A 24879-nucleotide genomic window follows, 5' to 3' on the forward strand; every position below is an offset into this window, starting at 1 on the left:
ATACACTTACAGATGACAACACTATACCTTGACAGATGACATCCAACACTATAACCTGACAATTTACAACTATAAACCCTCAGAGATAATATGTCTATACTCTGACAGATGACAACCCTATACCCTTACAGATGCCACCTCTATTCCCTGACATATGACAACTTTATACCCTGACAGATGACAACCCTAAACAGAGACAGATGTCAAGTAACATTATACCATGACTGATGACAACTAATCATATAGCCTGCCAGATGGCAACCAAACCTATAACCCAACAGATGACAACCAAACTTAGACCTTGACAGAAGACCATCCTATTCCCTGACAGATGACAACCAACCCTATCCCTGACAGATGAGAACCCTATACCCTGAAAATGACAATCCTATCCCCCTCACAAATGACAAACCTAAACTTTGACAGATGATACCCAGCTCTATACACAGAAAAATGACAACCAAACCTATACCCTGACAGATGACAACAATCCCTATACTCTGAAAGATGACAACCCAATACCCTCTAGAACACAACCAACTCTATACCCTGACAGATAACAAACAACACTATACCCTGAGAGATCACAATGCTATTCTCTGACAGATGACAATTATCCCTATACCCTGTCAAATGGCAACCCTATATCCTTTGACAACCCTATACAGATGACATCTCTATACCCTGTCATATGACAACTTTATACCCAGAAAGATGACCACCAACACTAAGAGACGAAAATCCTACCCATCTCTACCCACATATACTATAATCAGCACTGATGGTGGCTGTCACTATCCTGACCATCTCTACCCAACAACACTATGATCAGCCCTGATTTGGACTGTCACTGTCCTGACCCATCTCTACCCATAGAATCTATGGTCAGTATCAATAGGGGTTGTCACTGTCCTGACCCATCTCTACCATAGAATCTATGGTCAGTATTGATAGGGGCTGTCACTGTCCTTACCCATCTCTACCCATAGAATCTATGGTCAGGCCGGGCGCTGGCGGCACACGCCTTTAATCCCAGCACTAGGGAGGCAGAGGCAGGTGGATCTCTGTGAGTTTGAGACCAGCCTGGTCTACAAGAGCTAGTTCCAGGACAGGCTCCAAAACCACAGAGAAACCCTGTCTTGAAAAAACCAAAAAAAAAAAATCTATGGTCAGTTTTGATAGGGGCTGTCCCTGTCCGGACCATTTCTACCCACATATACTAGGGTCAGCACTGATTGGTACTGTCACTATCCTGACCCATCTCTACCCATGGAATCTGTGGTCAGTATTGATAGGGGCTGTCATTATCCATACCTGTATGGACTGTGTAAGTCATCTGTGGAAGAGGTTGCAATGAAACTCTTGCCAGGCTCCCCATTCCTGTCCACACCCAGAAAGTTCATCTGTAGAAGAGGGGGACAGAGCTTTCCTAGCAAGGCTTCCCAGGGACTGTCCAGACCTGCAGTGGCCATAAAAGGGCATCACAGCGTCCGTGGCCTGGGTCCCCAGGTCATTTCCAGACCTGCAGAGGCCAGACATTGAAGAAGGGTGGCACAGCTCCCAGAGGCGAGCTCATGAGGTCCTGACTCTCCCTGAGGAGTCCAACCGTGTAAGAATGGTGCAGATTCACAGACTGGTTCCCCAGGGCCTATTGGGCCATGTGAAGGACAGCTGTGGAAGAGGGTTGTACAACATTTCTGCCATGGCTGTGCAATGCCTGTCCTGTCTTAGAGAGGCCATCCATGGTTGAGGGGGGCTCAGATTCCCTGGTATGGATCCCCAGGGCCTGTCCTGTCCTGGGAGTTTAGTCGTTGAAGTGGAGACAGATTCCCTTGCCTGGTAGTCCTTGGGAATACTAGCCGTGGAAGAGAGTCACAGCTTACCCAATCTTGCAGATCTTAGGGATGTCAGTACTGGAAGAGAAAGGACAGGTCAGACATGGAAAAGAGGGTGATATTTCCATGCTCTGGCTCCCTAGGGATTATCTGACCTAAGGAGCCAGAAGTGGAAGAGGGGATGCAGCCTTTTCCAGCAGACTACCCATGGCCTGTCTGACCTGCAGAGGCCGACCTTGAAAGAGGTGGACATAGTGTGCCCAGTCTGAGACTCCCAGGTTTGTATGGCACTGCGGAGCTCAGCCATGGAAAAGGGGTCTGCAGCTCCCCCTGCCTGTCTCCCCAGTGCATGTCTGAACCTGCAGAGGCCAGCCTTGGCAGAGGTGGATGCAACTTTATGGCCTGGCTCCTCAGGGCCCTCCAGCCCTGCAGACTGCAGCCACAGAAGAGGGGAGTGCTCCTGCCCCAGCATGGCTCCCCAGGCCATGTATGGCAAGTCATAGTCCATCTGTGGAAGAGGGGACACAGACCCCCTGCCAGCTCCTATTTCTGTCTGCACCTGAAGAGACGAGCTCTGGAAGGGGTAGGGCACAGCTTTCCAAGATGGGCTTCTCAGGGCCTGTCTCAGCCTGCCAGGATCAGTGGTTGGCTTCTCTGGACTGGCTTCCCAGGTCCTTTTAGGATATGCAAAGTCCAGCCATGGAAGAGAGGAGCACAGAGTCATGGAAGTTCAGGCTATGTGGTCCTTGCCCTGGCAGGCCCTGGGGAGGCCATTTGTTAAAGATGGGGCAGTGGACGGCCATGGAAGAGGTAGCACAGCTCCCCTGGCTTGGTACCCTAGGGCTTAGGCTGTCTTTGGGAGGCCAGTCATAAAATTGGGGGTACAGCTTCTCCAGCATGGCTTTGGGGAATGTCCAGGTCTGTGGTGGCCAGCCACAGAAGTGGGTGGCACAGCAACATCCCGAGTCTGGCTCCCCAGGGCTTGTACAGCTCTGGCTAGGCCAGTTATTGAAGAAGGGGTACAGATTCCCCAGTCAGACTCGCCATTCCTGTCCACACCTGAGGGGACCAGTCACAGAAGTGGTATACACAGCTTCTTGGGCATGGCTCACCAGAGACTGCCAAGCACTGTGGAAGACAGCTGTGGAAAAGGGAGCACAGTTTTCCTGGCCAGGCTTCCCAGGGCCTGGCCAGCTCCGTGACAGTCGTGGAAGAGAGGCAGCGATTTCCCCAGCCTGGCTTCCCAGGGTGTGTCTGGCACTGAAGAAGTCAACCATGAGGAAACACACCTTACACAACTGTCTCCCCAGCATCTACCTGGCCTTGCAGAGGCCATCTGCAGAAGAGGATGGTGCAGCTTCCCCCACTTGTTTCCCCATGGCCTGTCTGGCCCAACAGAGGCCAGACATGGAAGACGAGGACGCAGTAACACTGTCTGACTACCCATGGTCTGTCCAGCACTGCATAGTGCGGACATAGAAGAGGGTTGTGCTCCTACCTCGAGCTGTACAGCGAGCGGTAGCGTCGGAGCCAAGTGGAGCTGGTCAGGATGATCACGGACGTGCAGCTCGCCATCTTCGCCAACATGCTGGGCGTGTCGCTTTTCTTGCTTGTGGTTCTCTATCACTACGTGGCAGTCAACAATCCCAAGAAGCAGGAATGAAAGTAGCACTTTCTCCGCCCCAGGGTTCCAGGACATAGTCTGAGGCAAGATGGAGGGTGTGCAGGGCCTTCACACGTCACTGCATCCCCCCTACCCATCACAGCATACAAAGCAACTACACCTGGATTTTTCCAAACAACTTTTATTTCCTCAAAGTCTTCCTTAACCCTATGGAACAAGAAGCTGCCACTGAACAGGGCCCAGTATAGGGGCTGCTTTCTTTTCTACTCCCTCCCCCCAATACAAAAATATAGATATAAAAAAAAGAGGGTTGTGCAGATTCCCTGGCCTCACTCCCCAGGGAATGACCAGCCTTGGAAGAGGAGGTTGCAGCTTACATGGCCTGACACCCCAGGGTTTGACCGGCCCTGGTGAGGCCAGATAAGGAACAGTGTGTGCACCTTCCCTGGCCTGGCTCCCCGTGCCCTGTCCAGTCCTGCAGAGGCCAACTGTGGAAGGTGAACACAGATTCTCCAGCCTGGTTTCCCAGGCCTGTACTGCAGGACACTTCCTTCCACAGAGAGGAAGAGGGGGAAGCAACTAGCTTGGACAGACTCCCCAGGTCCTGTCCTGTCCTGTCCTGTCCTGGGGACACCAGCCATAGAAGAAGTGTGTGCAGCTTCTCTGTCCTGAGAGTCCCCGAGGAGGCTAGCCATAGAAGACAGGGTACAGTTCCCTTGTTATTATTATTTTTTTCTTACTTTAAAAATAATACCAATCAAAATTTCCACTTCCTCCCCTTCTCCCACTTCCCTCCCCGTCCCCTCACCCCTACCCCTTCCAGTCCTAAGAGAGGGTAAGCTGCCCTGCCCTTTGGAAAGTCCAAGGCCCTCCTCACTACATCCAGGCTGAGCAACGTATGCATCCAAAGAGAATAGGATTCCCAAAAGCCAGTCCATGCAGTAGAGACAAATCCCAGTGTTATTGTCATTAGCCCCTCAGTCTGCCCAACTGTAAGCCACATTCAGAGGGTCCAGTTAGATCCCATGTTCCTTCATTCCCAGTCCAGCTGGAGTTGGTGAGGTCCCATTAGTTCAGTTACACTGTATCAGTTGGTGGACCGACCCCTCGTGATCCTGACTTCCTTGGTCATGTTCTCCCTCCTTCTGCTCTGCAACTGGACCTTGAGAGCTCAGTCCAGTGCTCTGATGTGGGTCTCTGTCTCGATCCATTGCTGGACAAAGGTTCTATGATGATATTCAAGATTGTTATCAGTCTGATCTGACTATGGGACAAGGCCAGTTCAGGCACCCTCTCTTCCACTGCCCATGATCCTAGCTGGGGTCATCCCCATGGACTCCTCAGAACCCCTCCAGAGCCAAGACTCTTGCCAACTCCAAAATGGCTCCCTCAATTGAGGTATCTCCTTCCCTGCACACATATCTGTCCTTCATATTCCTCCATATCAACCATCCCACTCCCACAAGCTTTTCCCAACCCTCCCCTTCTCCCCTCTTCCTTTCACTCTCCCCCTGCCACCCATCCTCCCAACTTTTGCCTGGAGATCTTGTCTGCTTCCAATTTTCAGGAAGATCTATATATGTTTTGCTTTGGGTTCACCTCATTACTTAGCTTCTCTAGGATCAGGACTATAGGCTCAATGTCCTTTGTTTATGGCTAGAATCCACTAATGAGTGAGTACATACCATATTCATATTTTTGGGTCTGGGTTATCTCACTCAGGATGGTGTTTTCTACTTCCATCCATTTGCATGCAAAATTCAAGATGTCATTGCTTTTTACCGCTGAGTAGAACTCTAATGTGTAGATGTGCCACACTTTCTTTATCCATTTGTCCATTGAGGGGCATCTAGGTTGTTTCCAGGTTCTGGCTATTACAAATAATACTGCTATGAACATAGTTGAACAAATGCTTTTGTAATATGATTGGGTATCTCTTGGGTATCCCAAGAATGGATCCCGAGGTAGGTTGACTTCCAATTTTCTGAGAAACCGCCACACTGATTTCCAAAGTAGTTGCACATTAGTAATGGATGAGTGTTCCCCTTACTCCACATCCTCTCCAGCATAAACCGTCACTAATGTTTTTGACTTTAGCCGTTCAGATGTAAGATGCTATCTCAGTGTTGTTTTGATTTGCATTTCCCTGGTAGTTGAGGAAGTTGAACATGTCCTTAAGTATCTTTTGGCCATTTGAAATTTTCTGTTTAGTTCAGTACCCCATTTTTAAATTGTGTTATTTAGAATTTTAATGTCTAGTTTCTTGAGTCTTTTTATGTATTTTGGAGATCAGGCCTTTGTCTGATGTGGGGTTGGTGGAGATCTCCCATTTAGTGGGTTGCCTTTCTGTCTTAATGACTGTGTCCTTTGTTTACAGAAGCTTCTCAGTTTCAGGAGGTCCCATTTATTCATTGTTGCAGCTTCCTTGGTGTTATTGGGCCTTCAGGATGCCAGTTGTAGAAGAGGGGGTGCATCTTCAATGGCCTGAATCCTTGGGACTTATGCAGTCCTGTGGAGGCCAGCCTTGAAAGAGGGAGTTGACTGCCCTGTCATGACTCCCCAGGACCTGTCCATCCCTGGTGAGCCCTGTCGTGGAAAGGGGGCATACCTTACCTGGCTTGTCCTGTCCTGGTGAGGCCAGCTGTGTAACAGAGGGCACGGCTTCCAGGGGCTTGCATGCCCTACAGAGACCAGCTGTGGAAGAGGGGATGCAGCACTCACGACCTTACACCCAAGGGCATGGCTGGTCCAGGGAGTGCCAGCCATGGAGAGGTATGCAGCTTACCCCACCTGGCTTCCCAGGGCCTGCCCTGTCTTGGGGATGTCAGCTGCAGAAGAGGAAGCACACCTTCCCCAGTTTTGTGGGCCCTGTGGAGGCTTGCTGTGGAAGAGAGGGCAGCTTCAACTGGCTTGCAGGCCCCAGGGGAGCAGTAATGGAAAATGGGTTTCAGGGAAATCCTGGGAGAAGGGGAACAACTTACATGGCCTTGCACCCCAGGACATGGCTGGTCCAGAGGATGCTCACATGGTCTGGCTCCTTCATTTAGGCTGGTATTTGGGAGGCCAGCCATGGTAGTATGGTTGTGGCTTAAATGGCCAGGGAACCCCACACAGCATTGCCAGGCCTGATGAGGCCAGACATGGAAGTGGGGGACACAGTATCCATGGCCTGGTTCCCTAGGGTCTATCCTATACTAGGGAATTCAGCCATAGAAGGTGGGGCACAGATTCCGCAGACTGTCTCCTCAGGGTCCGTCCTGTCCCAAGAGAAAAGCCATGGAAGAGGTAGCACAGCTTCCCTCTCCTGGCAGGCCCTGGGGAGGCTAGCCATGGAAGGTGTGGTACAGGCCAGCCATGGAAGAAGGTCCCAACATTGCAGACCTGGCTCCGCAGGGCTTGTGCAGCATGCCAGAAGCCAGCTATGGAAGAGGGGGCTCAAGTTGCCCCAGCCAAGCTCACAGGAAATTGCACAGCCCTGGGTAGGCCAGCTGTGGAAAAGGAGGTTACATCTTACATTACCTGGAACCCGAGGTCTTGGACAGCCCTTGTGAGGCCAGTCATGGAACGGGGTGCAGCTTCCCTTGCCTGGCTCCCCAGGGCCTGTTCTGTCTCAGGGAAGCAAGCTGCAGAAGATGGGGCACACCTTCCCTGAGGAGGCTAGCTGTGGAGAGGGTGCAGCTTCCATGAGCCTGCAGGCTGTGGGGAGGGTAGTAGTGGAAGAGGGGGCTCAGGCCATTCATGGAAGAGCAGATACAGATTCCATGGCATTGCAGCCCAGGACATTCCAGCATAGGTGATGCCAGCCATGGAAAAGGTGGGAACAGCTGACCAAGCTTGGCTCCCATGTTTGTGTGTCCCTGTGAAGGTCAGCTGTGGAAGAGGGAAGCACAGCTCCCCACTTGTTTCCAAAGGTTCTTTCCAGCCCTGCAGTGGCCATCTGTGAAAGAACTGGGTGGACTTTTCCCCACTTGGTTCCCCAGGGCCTGTTTGGCTCTGCAGAGGGCAGTCATGGAAGATGGGGGCCCAGCATCCACATTCAGGTTCTCCAGCTGTGGAAGAGGGGTACAGCTGCTCTGGCCTGATCCCACAGGACATGACTGCCACTGGGGAGGCAAGACATGGAAGAGTCGGGAGCATATTACATGGGTTGGCACCCCAGGTCGTGGTGGCCCTGATGACTCCAGATGGAGAAGAGCAGGCTCAGCTTCCCCAGTCTGCAAGACGCTGAGGACGCTAGACGTGGAGGAGGAGGCACAACTTCCACAGGCTTGCAGGCCCTGGTAAGGACAGATGTGGACGTGGGAGGCACAGCTTTCCCAACCTGGTCCCCTCGTACATGGCTGGCCCTGGGGAACCCAGCAGAGGAAGAGGGGTCAGAACTAAACTGGCCTGGAATCACAGGGCACAGGTGGCCCCGGTGAGTACAGCCATTGAAAGAGGAGTCCACAGCTTCCCTGGCCTGGTTCCCCAGAGCCTGTCCTGCCCCACAGAGGACAGCCATAGAAGAGTGGGGTGCAGCTTCCCCTGCTTGGCTCCCTAGTAACTAACTGGCTTGTCCCAGGTGGTCAGCCATCAAAGAGGGGGCACAGCTTCTAGGGCTGTGGATGAAGAGGCACAGCTTCCCCAATTTTAAAGTTCCTGGTGATGCCAGTAATGGAAGAGGGGCACAGCTGCCATGGCCTAGGTCCCCGGGGCTTGTCCAACCCTGTGGAGGTGAGCTAAGCACTGGCCTAAATCCCCAGAGTCTGCGTGGCCCTGTGGAGCTCAGCTATGGAAGACAGGTCATAGATTTTCTAGCAGGACTCTCTAGGGACTGTCTGGTCCCGGGGAAGCCTTAAGGGTGTGGTTCAGCTTATATTGTATGGTATCCCAGAGTTTGGTCAAGCTGGGAAAGGTCAGCTGTGAAAGAGGTGGGCACAATTTCCCCTGTCTCACTCTCCAGGGCATGTCCTGTCTTAGGGAGGCCCACCATGGAAGAGGCCATGCACCTTCCTCAGCTTGTTAGGCCCTGTGGAGGCAAGCATTGGAAGAAGGGGTGCAGTATCCTTGTCCTGCTCCCCCAAATTTGTCTGGCCTTGTGAAGACCCGTCATGGAAAGTGAAGATTCCCCCAAAGGTTTCCTCAGGGCCTCTCTGGACAGGCAGAGGCTATCCTTGGAAGAGGCTGAGGCCTGATGCCCTGCAGAAGCTAGCCATGGAAGAGCAGGGTGCAGCATCCCTGGTCTGGCTCCCCAAGACCTGTCTGGCCCTGCTGACCCCAGACATAGTAGAGGGGGCGTGCAGGTGCCCCAGAATGGCTCCTCAGGGCCTGTTAGGCATTTCAGAGGTGATCTGTGGAAAAGGGGGACACTGTTTCCCCAGCCAGGCTCCCCATTACTGTCTGCTTTTGAGTAGGGCAGCTGTGGAAGAGGGTGGCACTGCTTCTCTGGCCTGAGTCCCTACAGTCTGTTCAGTGCTACAGAGGCTATCCATGGTAGATCGGGCTGCAGCCTCCCTGGCCTGGCTCTCCAGGGCCTGTTCATCCTTTCAGAGGTGATCCATGGGTGAGGTGTTGCAGCTTCCCCCGACTGGCTCCAAGGTCTGTCTGGACCTGAAGATGCCAGCCATGGAAGATGGGGGTTAAGCTACCCCGCCGTTGCTCACCAGGCCCTGTATGGCACTGAGGGGACCCATCGCGGAAGGGAAGAGGAGAGCACAGCATCCCTGTCCTGGCATCCCGGGGCCTCTCTTTTCCTGTGGAGGCCATCTGTAGAAGAGGTGAGCCCAACGTCCCCAGCCTGGTTCCCCAGAACCTGACTAATCCTGAGGAAGTCAGCCAAGGACAAGCAGGGCATAGTGTTCCATGCTTGCCTCCCCAGAGCTTGTCCAGGCCTGTTAAGGCCAGCCATGAAAGGGGCATGCAGCTTTGGTAGCCTGGCACCACAGGCAGTGGCTGGCTCCTGGGAGGCCATCCATGGAAGAGTGGCTGGCTCAGCTTCCCCGGCCGAGCACCCCAGGGCCTGCTGTTCTGGAGAGATGGAAGAGGTGGTACAAATCCCCAGCCTGGCACGCACTATGGAGGGTAGACATAGACAGGTGGGTGCAGATTTACCAAGCTTGCAGATGCTGGCGTGGCCAGTTGTGGAAGAGTTGACACAGGCCAGCCATGGAAAAGGGAGTACAGCTTTTACAGCCTGGCAGTCCAGGGCCTAGCCTGTCCTGGGGAGGCCAGGACACAGCTTCCCCAGCATAGATCCCCAGGGCATCTACAGTCTTTTAGGGGACAGCTATGGAAGATGATGGCATAGATTTCCCCACCTGGTCCACATATTCTGTGTGCCACTGCAGAAGCCAGCTGTGGAAGACGGTAGCACAGCATCTGCATCCCTAGGGCCAATCCTGCCCTGAGAGGACCAGCTGAGGAAGAGGGGAATACAGTGTCCCTGGCCTGTCCCCAGGGCATGGCTGGCCCTAATGAGGTCAATTGAGTTAAGAGGGGGACACAACTTCCATGGCACTGCTCCCCAGGGCCTACGCTTTCCTGGAGAGGCCAGTCATGGAAGAGGTTGGCACAGATTCTCAGGAATGTCTCCCCAGGAGCTGTTCTGTCCTGGGAGGCAAGCCTTTGAAGAAATTTAACAGAGAAATAAGAAACTTAACAGAGAAATAAGAGAACTAACAGATGTAATGAATCAAATGGACTTCAGAGACATCTATAGAACATTCCTCCCAAATAGAATAGAATATACTTTCTTCCCAGCATCTCATGGAACCTTCTCGAAAATTGTTCACATAATCGGCAACAAAGCAAATATCCACACATACAAAAAAATATTAGTAACCGCCTGTGTCTTATCAGATCACCTTGGAAGGAAGTTAGAATTTAACAACAATTCTACCCCCAGAAAGCCTACAAACTAATGGAAACTGAACAGTCAATTACTGAACCAACCTTGGGTCAAGGAGAAATAAAGGAAAAAATTAAAGTCTTCCTTGAATTCAACAAAAATAAAGAACAACATACCCAAACCTAGGGGACACCATGAAAGCAGTGCTAAGAGGAAAGTTCATAGCACCAAGTGCCCACATAAAGAAAACAAAGAAAGCTCACATTAGAGACTTAATAGCACAGCTGAAAGATCTAGAAAAAAAAGAAGCAGATTCACCTAGGAGGAGTAGAAGACTGGAAATAATCAAACTGAAGGCTGAAATCAACAAAATAGAAACACAAAAAACAATCCAAAGAATCAATGAAACAAAGAGCTGGTTCTTTGAGAAAACCAACAAGATTGACAAACCCCTATCCAAACGTATCAAAAGGCAGAGAGAGAATAATCAAATTAACAAGATCAGAAATGAAAAGGGGGACATAACCACAGATACTGAGGAAATTCAGAGAATCATTAGGTCTTACTATAAAAGCCTGTATGCCACAATATTGGAAAATGTAAAAGAAATGGACATTTTTTAGATAAGTACCATATATTAAAATTAAATCAAGACTAGGTGAACAATATAAATAAACCTGTAAGTCACAAGGAAATAGAAGCTGTCATCAAAAACCTTCCATCAAAAAAGGCCCAGGACCAGATGGTTTAAGGCAAAAAAAACTACCAGAACTTCCAAGAAAGAGCTGATACCTATACTCCTTAAGGTGTTTCGTGAAATAGGAACAGAAGAGTCATTGCCAAACTCTTTTTATGAAGTTACAGTTACCCTGATACCAAAACTACACAAAGACTCAACTAAGAAAGAATTACAGACCAATCTCACTCACGAACATCGATGTAAAAATTCTCAATAAAATACCGGCAAACAGAATTCAAGAACATATTAAAAAATTATCCATTAAGCAAACAGGCGGGTGGGAGTTCCTCTGTTTCACTGGCCTGCCTGCACCAAGCAAGGTAGGCGCTTTGTTTACGAACTACCCAACCAGCACGGAGATCTGAGCTCGGTACCAGGAGAGACATCATTGGGGTGAGTTTGTGATGCGGCAGCAGCCCCGGACAGGGAACTCAGAAGTTCCTCGCCCACCCCCATCCCCCCTGGGCTCCCTGCAGAGACTCTACTCCCTGCAGACTGCCTCTCTGTTCCTATTCCACCCAGCTTGCATCCAGAACCCTTCTTCCTTCTTCCCCCTTCCTTCTTTGGGCACATAACACCACCTAGCTCAGCCTGTCTGGGCGCTGGGGGCGAATCCTCAGGGCAAACAGTTGGGCGCGAGTTCCTTTGTTTCACTGGCCTGCCTGCACCAAGCAAGGTAGGAGCTTTGCTTACGAACTACCTAACCAGCACGGAGATTTGAGCTCGGTACCAGGAGAGACATCATTGGGGTGAGTTTGTGACCCGCGGCAGCAGTCCGGGACAGGGAACTCAGAAGTTCCTCACCCACCCCCATCCCTCCTGGGCTCTCTGCAGAGACTCTACTCCCTGCAGGCTGCCTCTCTGTTCCTATCCCACCCAGTTTGCATCCAGAACCCTTCTTCCTTCTGCCCCCTTCCTTCTTTGGGCACATAACACCACCTAGCTCAGCCTGTCTGGGCGCTGGGGGTGAATCCTCAGGGCAAACAGGCAGGCGGGAGTTCCTTTATTCCACTGGCCTGCCTGTACCAAGCAAGGTAGGCGCTTTGTTTACGAACTACCCAAAAAGCAAGGAGAACGGATCTTGGCACCAGGAGAGCCATCATTGGGCATGGAGATCTGATATTGTCACCAGGAGAGACATCACTGGAGCACCAGGAGAACGATCACTGGGGAGTACCATCACTGGGAAGGTACAACAGTAGGCAAGGAGACCTGATCCTGTAAAAGAAGATCCATAGGAGAGCATTCGGAGGAAGAGATGGGCAGGCGCCAATGCAATTCACCCAACAATCTGAAAAATAATATGAAACCAACAGAACCCAGCGACCTCACAACAGGAGGACATGAAAACCTTAATCATGAAGAAGTAGAAAAAATTGACTTTATGAAAGTGATTGACGCCCTTAAACAGCATGTAAAAAATGCCCTTATAGAAATGGATGAGAAGTATAACAGAAAGTTTGAAGAATTGAGTAAATCAGTGAATGATAACCTAGGAAACCAAGGAAAAACAATCAAACAGATAACGGAAACAGTTCGAGTCTTGAAAACTGAATTGGAGGCAAAGAAGAAAACACAAACAGAAGGCTGGCTGGACATGGAAAATCTAGGTAAACGAATAGAGTCTACAGAAACAAGCATAACCAACAGAATACAAGAGATAGAAGAAAGAATCTCAGATTCTGAAGATACCATAGAGAAAATAAACACACTGATCAAAGAAAACAGCAAGGCCAACAAACTCTCATCACAAAACATTCAGGAAATATGGGACACAATAAAAAGACCAAACCTAAGAATAATAGGAGTAGAAGAAGGGGAAGAAGCGCAGCTCAACGGTCCAGAAAATATATTTAATAAAATTATAGAAGAAAACTTTCCCAACCTAAAGAAAGATATACCTACGAAGGTTCAAGAAGCATACAGAACACCGAATAGGCTGGATCAAAAAAAAAAAAAAAACAAAAACATCCTCTCGCCATATAATAATCAAAACACAAAGCATACAGAATAAAGAAAGAATATTAAGAGCTGCAAAGGAAAAAGGCCAAGTTACTTATAAAGGTAAACCTATCAGACTTACACCTGACTTCTCTATGGAAACAATGAAAGCCAGAAGGTCCTGGATAGATGTACTGCAGAAACTAAGAGACTGTGGATGCAAGCCCAGACTACTATACCCAGCCAAACTTTCGTTCACTATAAATGGAGAAAACAAAATTTTCCAGGATAAAAACAAATTTAAACAATACGTAGCCACAAATCCATCCTTACAGAAAGTAACAGAAAGAAAATCACTAACCAAGGAGTCCAACAATCACCACAATATCTCAGACAACTAGAGACCCTTCACCAGTGCAACACAAAGAAGGGAAATACACAAAATTTACTACTAAAAAAATGACCGGAGTTAACAACCACTGGTCATTAATATCACTTAATGTCAATGGACTCAACTCACCTATAAATAGGCACAGACTAAGAGATTGGATATGAAAACAGGATCCAACATTCTGCTGTTTACAAGAAACACACCTCAACTACAAAGACAGACACCTACTCAGAGTAAAGGGTTGGGATAAGGGGTATCAAGTTAATGGACCTAAGAAACAAGCAGGTGTGGCCATACTAATTTCTAACAAAGTTGACTTCAAACTTAAATCAATCAGAAGAGATGGAGAGGGACATTTTCTACTCATAACAGGAACAATTCATCAGGATGAAGTCTCAATCCTGAATATCTATGCTTCTAATATAAAAACACCCACGTACATAAAAGAAACATTGCTAAAACTCAAGGCAGCAATCAAACCACACACATTAATAGTAGGAGACTTTAACACTCCTCTCTCTCCAATGGACATGTCAATTAGACAGAAACCTAACAGAGAAATAAGAGAATTATTGGAGGTAATGAATCAAATGGACTTAACAGACATGTATAGAATATTCCACCCAAATAGGAAAGAATATACCTTCTTCTCTGCAGCTCATGGAACCTTCTCGAAAATTGACCACATACTCGGTAACAAAGCAAACATCCAGAAGGCTACCAACCCAGAGCAGTGAGAGCCTGACTAGAGGGCAAGCCTCAAGGTCCCCGCCAGGGAACGCGGGCCCCTGCTGCTGGGGCTGCAGTGTCTGCTGTGCTCTCCTGGACCTGCTCTGCCTGCTCCCTATTTCCCTTGGCCCCTGGCTCACCGGGGCTACCAGGAGTCCCTGTGTAGGTTCTGAGAAGTCCCATCTGGACGGGTGAGTGTGTGCTATCCTGGGGCGGACTGTCCCGGTAGAGAGCACAAACGCCCCTCCCCCAGCTCCTGCTGCAGGGCTTTCTTTCCTATGCATGCGCCCCCACCCCCACCCCCAAGCCTGCCTTGTCTGCAAGGTCCTTTGCTGTGGAACAGTTTCCTGACCTTTCACTAAGGCTACCAACCCAGAGCAGTGAGTGCCTGACTAGAGGGCAGGCCTCAAGGTCCCCGCCAGGGAACTCGGGCCCCTGCTGCTGGGGCTGCAGTGTCTGCTGTGCTCTCCTGGACCTGCTCTGCCTGCCCCCTACTTCCCTTGGTCCCTGGCTCATTGGGGCTACCAGGAGTCCCTGTGTAGGTGCTGAGAAGTTCCATCTGGACGGGTGAGTGTGTACTAGCCTGGGGCGGACTGTCCCAGTAGAGAGCACAAACCCCCCTACACTAAGGCTACCCAACCAGAGCAGTGAGTGCCTGCCTAGCGGGCAGGCCTCAGCAACCCCCGAAAGGGAGCACAGGCACCCCCAGCTTGTACTGCAGTGTCACCTGTGTTCTACTCGACCCCGCCCTACACCTTGCATTCGGCCTTCTTTCCGTGGGTCATTGGAATACCAGGCATCCCTGTTTTGGTGTTGAGGAGTTCATCTGCAAAGGAACGGTTCCTGCCCCTACACTGATGAGATACACCCAGAGAGTTAGTCACAGCAAGACTTGTCCAAGACACCAGGCCTCTCCTGGCTCCATTTGAAGGAAAAGATGAACAGGCACCAATGCAAGAATTCCCCCAACAACTTGAAAAGCAACGTGACATCACCAGAATCCAGGAATCCCGAAATGAGAAGTGTACACGCTAATCCAGAAGAATTAGAAGAATTCGACTCAAAAGTGAATTATATGAAAATAATAGAGGCCCTTAAAGAGGAGGTGAAAAACTGCCATAATCAATTAGAGATTACAAACAAAAAGGTAGAGGAAATGAATAAATATCTCAAAGATACCCAAGAAAACCAAGAGAAACAAAAAAAAGTAATCAAACAGGTAAGGGAAATGGTTCAAGACTTGAAGGATGAAGTGGAAGTAATAAAGAAAACACAAACCGAGGGAAGGATGGAGATGGAAAATTTGGATAAACGAACAGGAACTACAGAGACAAGTACCACCAACAGATTACAAAAGATAGAAGAAAGAATCTCAGACACTGAAGATACCATAGAGAAAATAAACTCTCTGATCAAAGAAAACAGCATAACCAACAAATTCTCATCACAAAACATTCAGGAAATCTGGGACACAATAAAAAGACCAAACCTAAGAATAATAGGGATAGAAGAAGGAGAAGTACAGCTCAATGGTCCAGAAAATATATTTAATAAAATTATAGAAGAAAACTTTCCCAACCTTAAGAAAGATAGTCCTTTGAAGGTCCAAGAAGCATACAGAACACCGAATCGACTGGATCAAAAAAACACATCTCCTCGTCATATAATAATCAAAACACAAAACATACAGAATAAAGAAAGAATATTAAGAGCTGCAAAGGAAAAAGGTCAAGTTACCTATAAAGGTAAACCTATCAGACTTACACCTGATTTCTCTATGGAAACCATGAAAGCCAGAAGGTCCTGGATAGATATACTGCAGAAACTACGAGACCATGGATGCAAGCCCAGACTACTATACCCAGCCAAGCTTTCGTTCACTATAAATGGAGAAAACAAAATTTTCCAGGAAAAAACAAATTTAAACAATATGTAGCCACAAATCCAGCCCTACAGAAAGTAATAGAAGGAAAATCACAAACCAAGGAGTCCAACAATGCCCACAATAACTCAGACATCTAATGACCCTTCACCAGCACAACTTGAAGAAGGGAAACACACAAACTCTACTACCAAAAGAAAGAAAGAGAGAAAGGAAAAATGACCGTAGTTAACAACCACTGGTCATTAATATCACTTAATATCAATGGACTAAACTCACCTATAAAGAGGCACAGGCTAAGAGATTGGATTCGAAAACAGGATCCAACATTCTGCTGCTTACAAGAAACACACCTCAACCACAAAGACAGACATCTACTCAGAGTAAATGGCTGGGAAAAGGTTTATCAAGCAAACGGACCTAAGAAACAAGCAGGTGTGGCCATACTAATTTCTAAGAAAGTTGACTTCAAACTAAAATCAATCAAAAGAGATGGAGAGGGACATTTTTTACTCATAACAGGAACAATTCACCAGGATGAAGTCTCAATCCTGAATATATATGCCCCTAATATAAAAGCACCCACTTATGTAAAAGAAACGTTACTAGAACTCAAGGCAGTCATCAAACCACACACACTAATAGTAGGAGATTACAACACTCCTCTCTCACCAATGGGCAGGTCAATCAGACAGAAACCTAACAGAGAAATAAGAGGATTAAGGGAGGTAATGAATCAAATGGACTTAACAGACATCTATAGAACATTCCACTCAAATAAGAAAGAATATACCTTCTTCTCTGCAGCTCATGGAACCTTCTCGAAAATAGACCACATACTCGGAAACAAAGCAAACTTACACAGCTACAAAAAAATATTAATAACCACCTGTGTCTTATCAGATCACCATGGATTAAAGTTAGAATTCAACAATAATGCTATCCCCAGAAAGACTATGAACTCATGGAAACTAGACAGTCAACTACAGAACCACACCTGGATCAAGGACGAAATAAAGAAAGAAATTAAAGTCTTTCTTGAAGACAATGAAAATAATGAAACAACATACTCAAACCTATGGGACACTATGAAAGCAGTCCTGAGAGGAAAGTTCATAGCACTAAGTGCCCACTTAAAGAAAACAGAGAAAGCACACATTGGAGACTTAACAGCCCACCTGAAAGCTCTAGAAAAAAAAGAAGCAGACTCACCTAGAAGGGGTAGAAGACTGGAAATAATCAAACTGAGGGCTGAAATCAACAAAATAGAAACACAGAAAACAATTGAAATAATCAATGAATCAAAAAGCTGGTTCCTGGAGAAAATCAACAAGATTGATAAACCCCTATCCAAACTAATCAAACGGCAGAGAGAGAATTTGCAAATTAAGAAGATCAGAAATGAAAAGGGGGTCATAACCACAGACACAGAGGAAATTCAGAGAATCATTAGATCTTACTACAAAAGCCTGTATGCCACAAAACTGGAAAATGTAAAAGAAATGGACACTTTTTTAGATAAATACGATATACCAAAGTTAAACCAGGACCAGGTGAACAACCTAAATAGACCTGTTAGTCGTGAAGAATTAGAAGCTGTTATCAAAAACCTCCCTTCCAAAAAAAGTCCAGGACCAGATGGTTTCAATGCGGAATTCTACCAGAACTTCCAAGAAGACCTAATACGTATACTCCTTAATGTATTTCACAATATAGAAACAGAAGAGTCATTGCCAAATTCCGTTTATGAAGCTACAGTAACTCTGATACCAAAACCACACAAAGACCCAACCAAGGAAGAGAATTACAGGCCAATCTCACTCATGAACATCGACGCAAAAATCCTCAACAAAATTCTGGCAAACCGAATCCAAGAACACATTAGAAAAATTATCCAGCTCTTTGGGCACATAACACCATCCAGCTCAGTCTGTCTGGCGCTGGGGGCAAATCCTCAGGGCAAGTAGGCAGGCGAGACTTCCTTTGTTTCACTGGCCTGCCTGCACCAAGCAAGGTAGGCGCTTTGTTTACGAACTACCCAACCTGCACGGAGATCTGATCTCGGCACCAGGAGAGACACCACTGGGGAGAGCCATCAGTGGGAGAGCTAATCTGGGTACCAGGAGAGCCGTCTTTGGGCACGGAGATCTGATATTGGTACCATGAGAGACATCACTGGAGCACCAGGAGAGCTATCACTGCAGAGTGCCATCACTGGGAAGGTACATTAGTAGGCAAGGAGACCTGATCCAGTAGAAGAAGATCCATAGAGGAGCATTCGGAGAAAGAGATCGGCAGGCGCCATTGCAAGAATTCACCCAACAATCTGAAAAACTATATGAAACCACCAGAACCCAGCGACCTCACAACAGGAGGACATGAACACCTTAATCATGAAGAAGTAGATAAAATTGACTTTATGAAAGTGATTGATGCCCTTAAACAGCATGTAAAAAATGCACTTATAGAAATGGATGAGAAGTATAACAGAAAGATTGAAGAATTGAGAAATCAGTGAATGATACCCTAGGAAACCAAGGAAAAACAATCAAACAGATAATGGAAACAGTTCAAGACTTAAAAACTGAAATGGAGACGAAGAAGAAAACACAAACAGAAAGCCAGCTGGACAGGGCAAATCTAGGTAAATGAATAGAGACTACAGAAGCAAGAATAACCAACAGAATACAAGAGATAGAAGAAAGAATCTCAGATTCTGAAGATACCATAGAGAAAATAAACACGCTGATCAAAGAAAACAGCAAGGCCAACAAATTCTCATCACAAAATATTCAGGAAATATGGGACACAATAAAAAGACCAAACCTAAGAATAATAGGAATAGAAGAAGGAGAAGAAGCACAGCTCAACGGTCCATAAAATATATTTAATAAAATTATAGAAGAAAACTTTCCCAACCTAAAGAAAGATATACCTATGAAGGTTCAAGAAGCATACAGAACATCGAATAGGCTGGATCAAAAAAAAAACATCCTCTCGCCATATAATAATCAAAACACAAAGCATACAGAATAAAGAAAGAATACTAAGAGCAGCAAAGGAAAAAGGCCAAGTTACTTATAAAGGTAAACCTATCAGACTTACACCTGACTTCTCTATGGAAACCATGAAAGCCAGAAGGTCCTGGATAGATGTACTGCAGAAACTAAGAGACCATGGATGCAAGCCCAGACTACTATACCCAGGCAAGCTGTCGTTCACTATAAATGGAGAAAAAAAAATTTTCCAGGATAAAAACAAATTTAAACAATACGTAGCCACAAATCCAGCCTCACAGAAAGGAATAGAAGGAAAATCACTAATCAAGGAGTCAACAATGACCACAATAACTCAGACATCTAGAGACCCTTTACCAGCGCAACTCAAAGAAGGGAAACACACAAAATCTACTACTAAAAAAGTGACCGGAGTTAACAACCACTGGTCATTAATATCACTTAATGTCAATGGACTCAACTCACCTATAATAAGGCACAGACTAAGAGATTGGATACGAAAACAGGATCCAACATTCTGCTGTTTACAAGAAACACACCTCAACGACAAAGACAGGCACCTACTCAGAGTAAAGGGTTGGGATAAGGCTTATCAAGTAAATGGACCTAAGAAACAAGCAGGTGTGGCCATACTAATTTCTAACAAAGTTGACTTCAAACTTAAATCAATCAGAAGAGATGGAGAGGGACATTTTCTACTCATAACAGGAACAATTCATCAGGATGAAGTCTCAATCCTGAATATCTATGCCCCTAATATAAAAGCACCCACGTACGTAAAAGAAACATTGTTAAAACTCAAGGTAGCCATCAAACCGCACACATTAATAGTAGGAGACTTTAATACTCCTCTCTCACCAATGGACAGGTCAATTAGACAGAAACCTAACAGAGAAATAAGAGAATTAATGGAGGTAATTAATCAAATGGACTTAACAGACATCTATAGAATATTCCACCCAAATAGGAAAGAATATACTTTCTTTTCTGCAGCTCATGGAACCTTCTCAAAAATAGACCACATACTCGGTAACAAAGCAAACATCCACAGTTACAAAAAAATATTAATAACGACCTGTATCTTATCAGATCACCATGGATTAAAGCTAGAATTCAGCAACAATGCTACCACCAGAAAGCCTACAAACTCATGGAAACTGAATAGTCAACTACTGAACCATACCTGGATTAAGGAAGAAATAAAGAAAGAAATTAAAGTCTTCCTTGAAGACAATGATAATAAAGAAACAACACTCTCAAACCTATGGGACACTATGAAAGCAGTCCTGAGAGGAAAGTTCATAGCACTAAGTGCCCACTTAAAGAAAACAGAGAAAGCACACATTGGAGACTTAACAGCCCACCTGAAAGCTCTAGAAAAAAAAGAAGCAGACTCACCTAGAAGGGGTAGAAGACTGGAAATAATCAAACTGAGGGCTGAAATCAACAAAATAGAAACACAGAAAACAATTGAAAGAATCAATGAATCAAAAAGCTGGTTCCTGGAGAAAATCAACAAGATTGATAAACCCCTATCCAAACTAATCAAACGGCAGAGAGAGAATTTGCAAATTAAGAAGATCAGAAATGAAAAGGGGGTCATAACCACAGACACAGAGGAAATTCAGAGAATCATTAGATCTTACTGCAAAAGCCTGTATGACACAAAACTGGAAAATGTAAAAGAAATGGACACTTTTTTTTTTACTTATTCATTTATTTTTATTCTTTTTTAATTAAAATTTCCACCTGCTCCCCATTTCCCATTTCCCTCCCCTCCTCCCAAATATTGCCATCGCCCCACTTCCCTCCCCCTATCCCCACTCCTCTTCTCCTCCCCCCACTCCATTCCCCCTCCCTCTCGATACTGAAGAGCAGTCCAAATTCCCTGCCCTGCGGGAAGACCAAGGTCCTTCTATCTACGTCCAGAAAGGTGATCGTCCAAACAGGCTAAGCTCCCACAAAGCCAGTTCATGTATTAGGATCGAAACCTAGTGCCATTGTCCTTGGCTTCTCATCAGTCTTCATTGACCGCCATGCTCAGAGAGTCCGGAATCAACCCATGCTTATTCAGTCCCAGACCAGCTGGCCTTGGTGGGCTCCCAATAAATCAGTTCCACTGTCACAGTGGGTGGGTGCATCCCTCGTGGTCCTGATTTTTTGCTCATGTTCTCCCTCCTTCTGCTCCTCATTTGGGCCTTAAGAGCTCAGACCGTTGCTCCAAATTGAGACTCTGTCTCTACCTCGATCCATCGCCAGATGAAGGTTCTAAGGTGATATGCAAGATATTCATCAGTATAGGATAGGGTCATTTCAGGTTCCCTCTCCTTAGTTGCCCAAGGTACAAGCTAGGGACATATTCCTGGACACCTGCGAACCCCTCAAGAGTCAAGTCTCTTGCCAACCCTAAGATGGCTCCCTTAGATAGGATATATACTTCGCTGCTCCCGTATCCATCCTTCCTATATCCCAACCATCCCAATCCTCCGAGCTCCTCCCATCCTCCCCTTCTCATATTTCTCATCCCATTTCCCCTTTGCCCCATGCCACCTCACCCGCAAGTTCCCAGTTTTTGCCCTGGAATCTTGTCTACTTCCCCCTCTCCATGCGGATGACTATATGATTTTCTTTGGATTCACTTTCTTATTTAGCTTCTATAGGATCACACATTATATGCTTAATGTCTTTTGTTTTATGGCTAGAAACCGATTATGAGTGAGTACATCCCATGTTCCTCTTTTTGAGTCTGGGATACCTCACTCAGGATAGTGTTTTCTATTTCCATCCATTTGCACGCAAAATTCGAGATGTCATTGTTTTTTACTGCTGAGTAGTACTCTAATATGTATATATTCCACACTTTCTTCATCCATTCCTCCATTGAAGGGCATCTAGGTTGTTTCCAGGTTTTGGCTATTACAAACAATGCTGCTATGAACATAGTTGAACAGATACTTTTGTCATTTGATGTGGCATCTCTTGGGTATATTCCCAATAGTGGTATTACTGGATCTTGGGGTAGGTTGATCCCAAATTTCCTGAGAAATCGCCACACTGATTTCCAAAGTGGTTGCACAAGTTTGCATTCCAACCAGCAATGAATGAGTGTGCCTCTTTCTCCACAACCTCTCCAGCAAAGGCTATCATTGGTGTTCTTGATTTTAGCCATTCTGACAGGTGTAAGATGGTATCTCAAAGTTGTTTTAATTTGCATTTCCCTTATCGCTAAGGAGGTTGAGCATGACCTTAGGTGTCTTTTGGCCATTTGAATTTCTTCTGTTGAGAATTCTCTGTTCAGATCAGTGCCCCATTTTTTTATTGGGTTCATTAGCATTTTAAAGTTTAGTTTCTTGAGTTCTTTATATATTTTGGTGATCAGACCTTTGTCTGTTGCAGGGTTGGTGAAGATCTTCTCCCAGTCAGTGGGTTGCCTTTTTGTCTTAGTGACAGTGTCCTTTGCTTTACAGAAGCTACTCAGTTTCAGGAGGTCCCATTTATTCAATGATGCCCTTAATGTCTGTGCTGCTGGGGATAAACGTAGGAAGTGATCTCCTGTACCCATATGTTGTAGAGTACTTCCAACTTTTTCTTCTATCAGGTTCAGTGTGTTCAGACTAATATTGAGGTCTTTAATCCATTTGGACTTGAGTTTTGTGCATGGTGATAGATATGGATCTATTTTCATTCTTCTACACGTTGACAACCAGTTCTGTAGCTCCATAAAAGGAATTTGGCAATGACTCTTCTGTTTCTATATTGTGAAATACATTAAGGAGTATACGTATTAGGTCTTCTTGGAAGTTCTGGTAGAATTCCGCATTGAAACCATCTGGTCCTGGACTTTTTTTGGAAGGGAGGTTTTTGATAACAGCTTCTAATTCTTCACGACTAACAGGTCTATTTAGGTTGTTCACCTGGTCCTGGTTTAACTTTGGTATATCGTATTTATCTAAAAAGGTGTCCATTTCTTTTACATTTTCCGGTTTTGTGGCATACAGGCTTTTGTAGTAAGATCTAATGATTCTCTGAATTTCCTCTGTGTCTGTGGTTATGTCCCCCTTTTCATTTCTGATCTTCTTAATTTGCAAATTCTCTCTCTGCCGTTTGATTAGTTTGGATAGGGGTTTATCAATCTTGTTGATTTTCTCCAGGAACCAGCTTTTTGATTCATTGATTCTTTCAATTGTTTTCTGTGTTTCTATTTTGTTGATTTCAGCCCTCAGTTTGATTATTTCCAGTCTTCTACCCCTTCTAGGTGAGTCTGCTTCTTTTTTTTTCTAGAGCTTTCAGGTGGGCTGTTAAGTCTCCAATGTGTGCTTTCTCTGTTTTCTTTAAGTGGGCACTTAGTGCTATGAACTTTCCTCTCAGGACTGCTTTCATAGTGTCCCATAGGTTTGAGTATGTTGTTTCTTTATTTTCATTGTCTTCAAGGAAGACTTTAATTTCTTTCTTTATTTCTTCCTTATCCAGGTATGGTTCAGTAGTTGAATATTCAGTTTCCATGAGTTTGTAGGCTTTCTGGGGGTAGCATTGTTGCTGAATTCTAGCTTTAATCCATGGTGATCTGATAAGATACAGGTCGTTATTAATATTTTTTTGTAACTGTGGATGTTTGCTTTGTTACCGAGTATGTGGTCTATTTTTGAGAAGGTTCCATGAGCTGCAGAGAAGAAGGTATATTCTTTCCTTTTTGGGTGGAATATTCTATAGATGTCTGTTAAGTCCATTTGATTCATTACCTCCATTAATTCTCTTATTTCTCTGTTAGGTTTCTGTCTAATTGACCTGTCGATTGGTGAGAGAGGAGTATTAAAGTCTCCTACTATTAATGTGTGCGGTTTGATGGCTGCCTTGAGTTTTAACAATGTTTCTTTTACGTACGTGGGTGCTTTTATATTAGGGGCATAGATATTCAGGATTGAGACTTCATCCTGATGAATTGTTCCTGTTATGAGTAGAAAATGTCCCTCTCCATCTCTTCTGATTGATTTAAGTTTGATGTCAACTTTGTTAGAAATTAGTATGGCCACACTTGCTTGTTTCTTAGGTCCATTTACTTGATAAGCCTTATCCCAACCCCTTACTCTGAGTAGGTGCCTGTCTTTGTCGTTGAGGTGTGTTTCTTGTAAACAGCAGAATGTTGGATCCTGTTTTCGTATCCAATCTCTTAGTCTGTGCCTTATTATAGGTGAGTTGAGTCCATTGACATTAAGTGATATTAATGACCAGTGGTTGTTAACTCCGGTCACTTTTTTAGTAGTAGATTTTGTGTGTTTCCCTTCTTTGAGTTGCGCTGGTAAAGGGTCTCTAGATGTCTGAGTTATTGTGGTCATTGTTGGACTCCTTGATTAGTGATTTTCCTTCTATTACTTTCTGTAAGGTTGGATTTGTGGCTACATATTGTTTAAATTTGTTTTTATCCTGGAAAATTTTTTTTCTCCATTTATAGTGAACGAAAGTTTGGCTGGGTATAGTAGTCTGGGCTTGCATCCACGGTCTCTTAGTTTCTGCAGTACATCTATCCAGGACCTTCTGGCTTTATGGTTTCCATAGAGAAGTCAGGTGTAAGTCTGATTGGTTTACCTTTATAAGTAACTTGGCCTTTTTCCTTTGCTGCTCTTAGTATTCTTTCTTTATTCTGTATGCTTTGTGTTTTGATTATTATATGGCAAGAGGATGTTTTTTTTTTTGATCCAGCCTATTCGGTGTTCTGTATGCTTCTTGAACCTTCATAGGTATATCTTTCTTTAGGTTGGGAAAGTTTTCTTCTATAATTTTATTAAATATATTTTATGGACCGTTGAGCTGTGCTTCTTCTCCTTCTCCTATTCCTATTATTGTTAGGTTTTGTCTTTTTATTGTGTCCCATATTTCCTGAATGTTTTGTGATGAGAA

The 24879-nt window shown here is 45.6% G+C and overlaps 1 protein-coding gene across 1 annotated transcript; it reads left to right on the forward strand.

Annotated features, from left to right (window-relative positions):
• The first annotated feature begins 3332 nt into the window (after positions 1–3332).
• On the forward strand, positions 3333–3694 carry LOC130876453 (dolichyl-diphosphooligosaccharide--protein glycosyltransferase subunit 4). The gene has a single exon (XM_057773002.1). It carries the CDS (start codon positions 3385–3387, stop codon positions 3496–3498), a length of 114 nt encoding a protein of 37 aa, XP_057628985.1. The 5' UTR covers positions 3333–3384; the 3' UTR covers positions 3499–3694.
• The last annotated feature ends 21185 nt before the right edge of the window (positions 3695–24879 follow it).

Source organism: Chionomys nivalis, chromosome 6 (assembly GCF_950005125.1).
Source record: "Chionomys nivalis chromosome 6, mChiNiv1.1, whole genome shotgun sequence".
NCBI classification, from domain to species: domain Eukaryota; kingdom Metazoa; phylum Chordata; class Mammalia; order Rodentia; family Cricetidae; genus Chionomys; species Chionomys nivalis.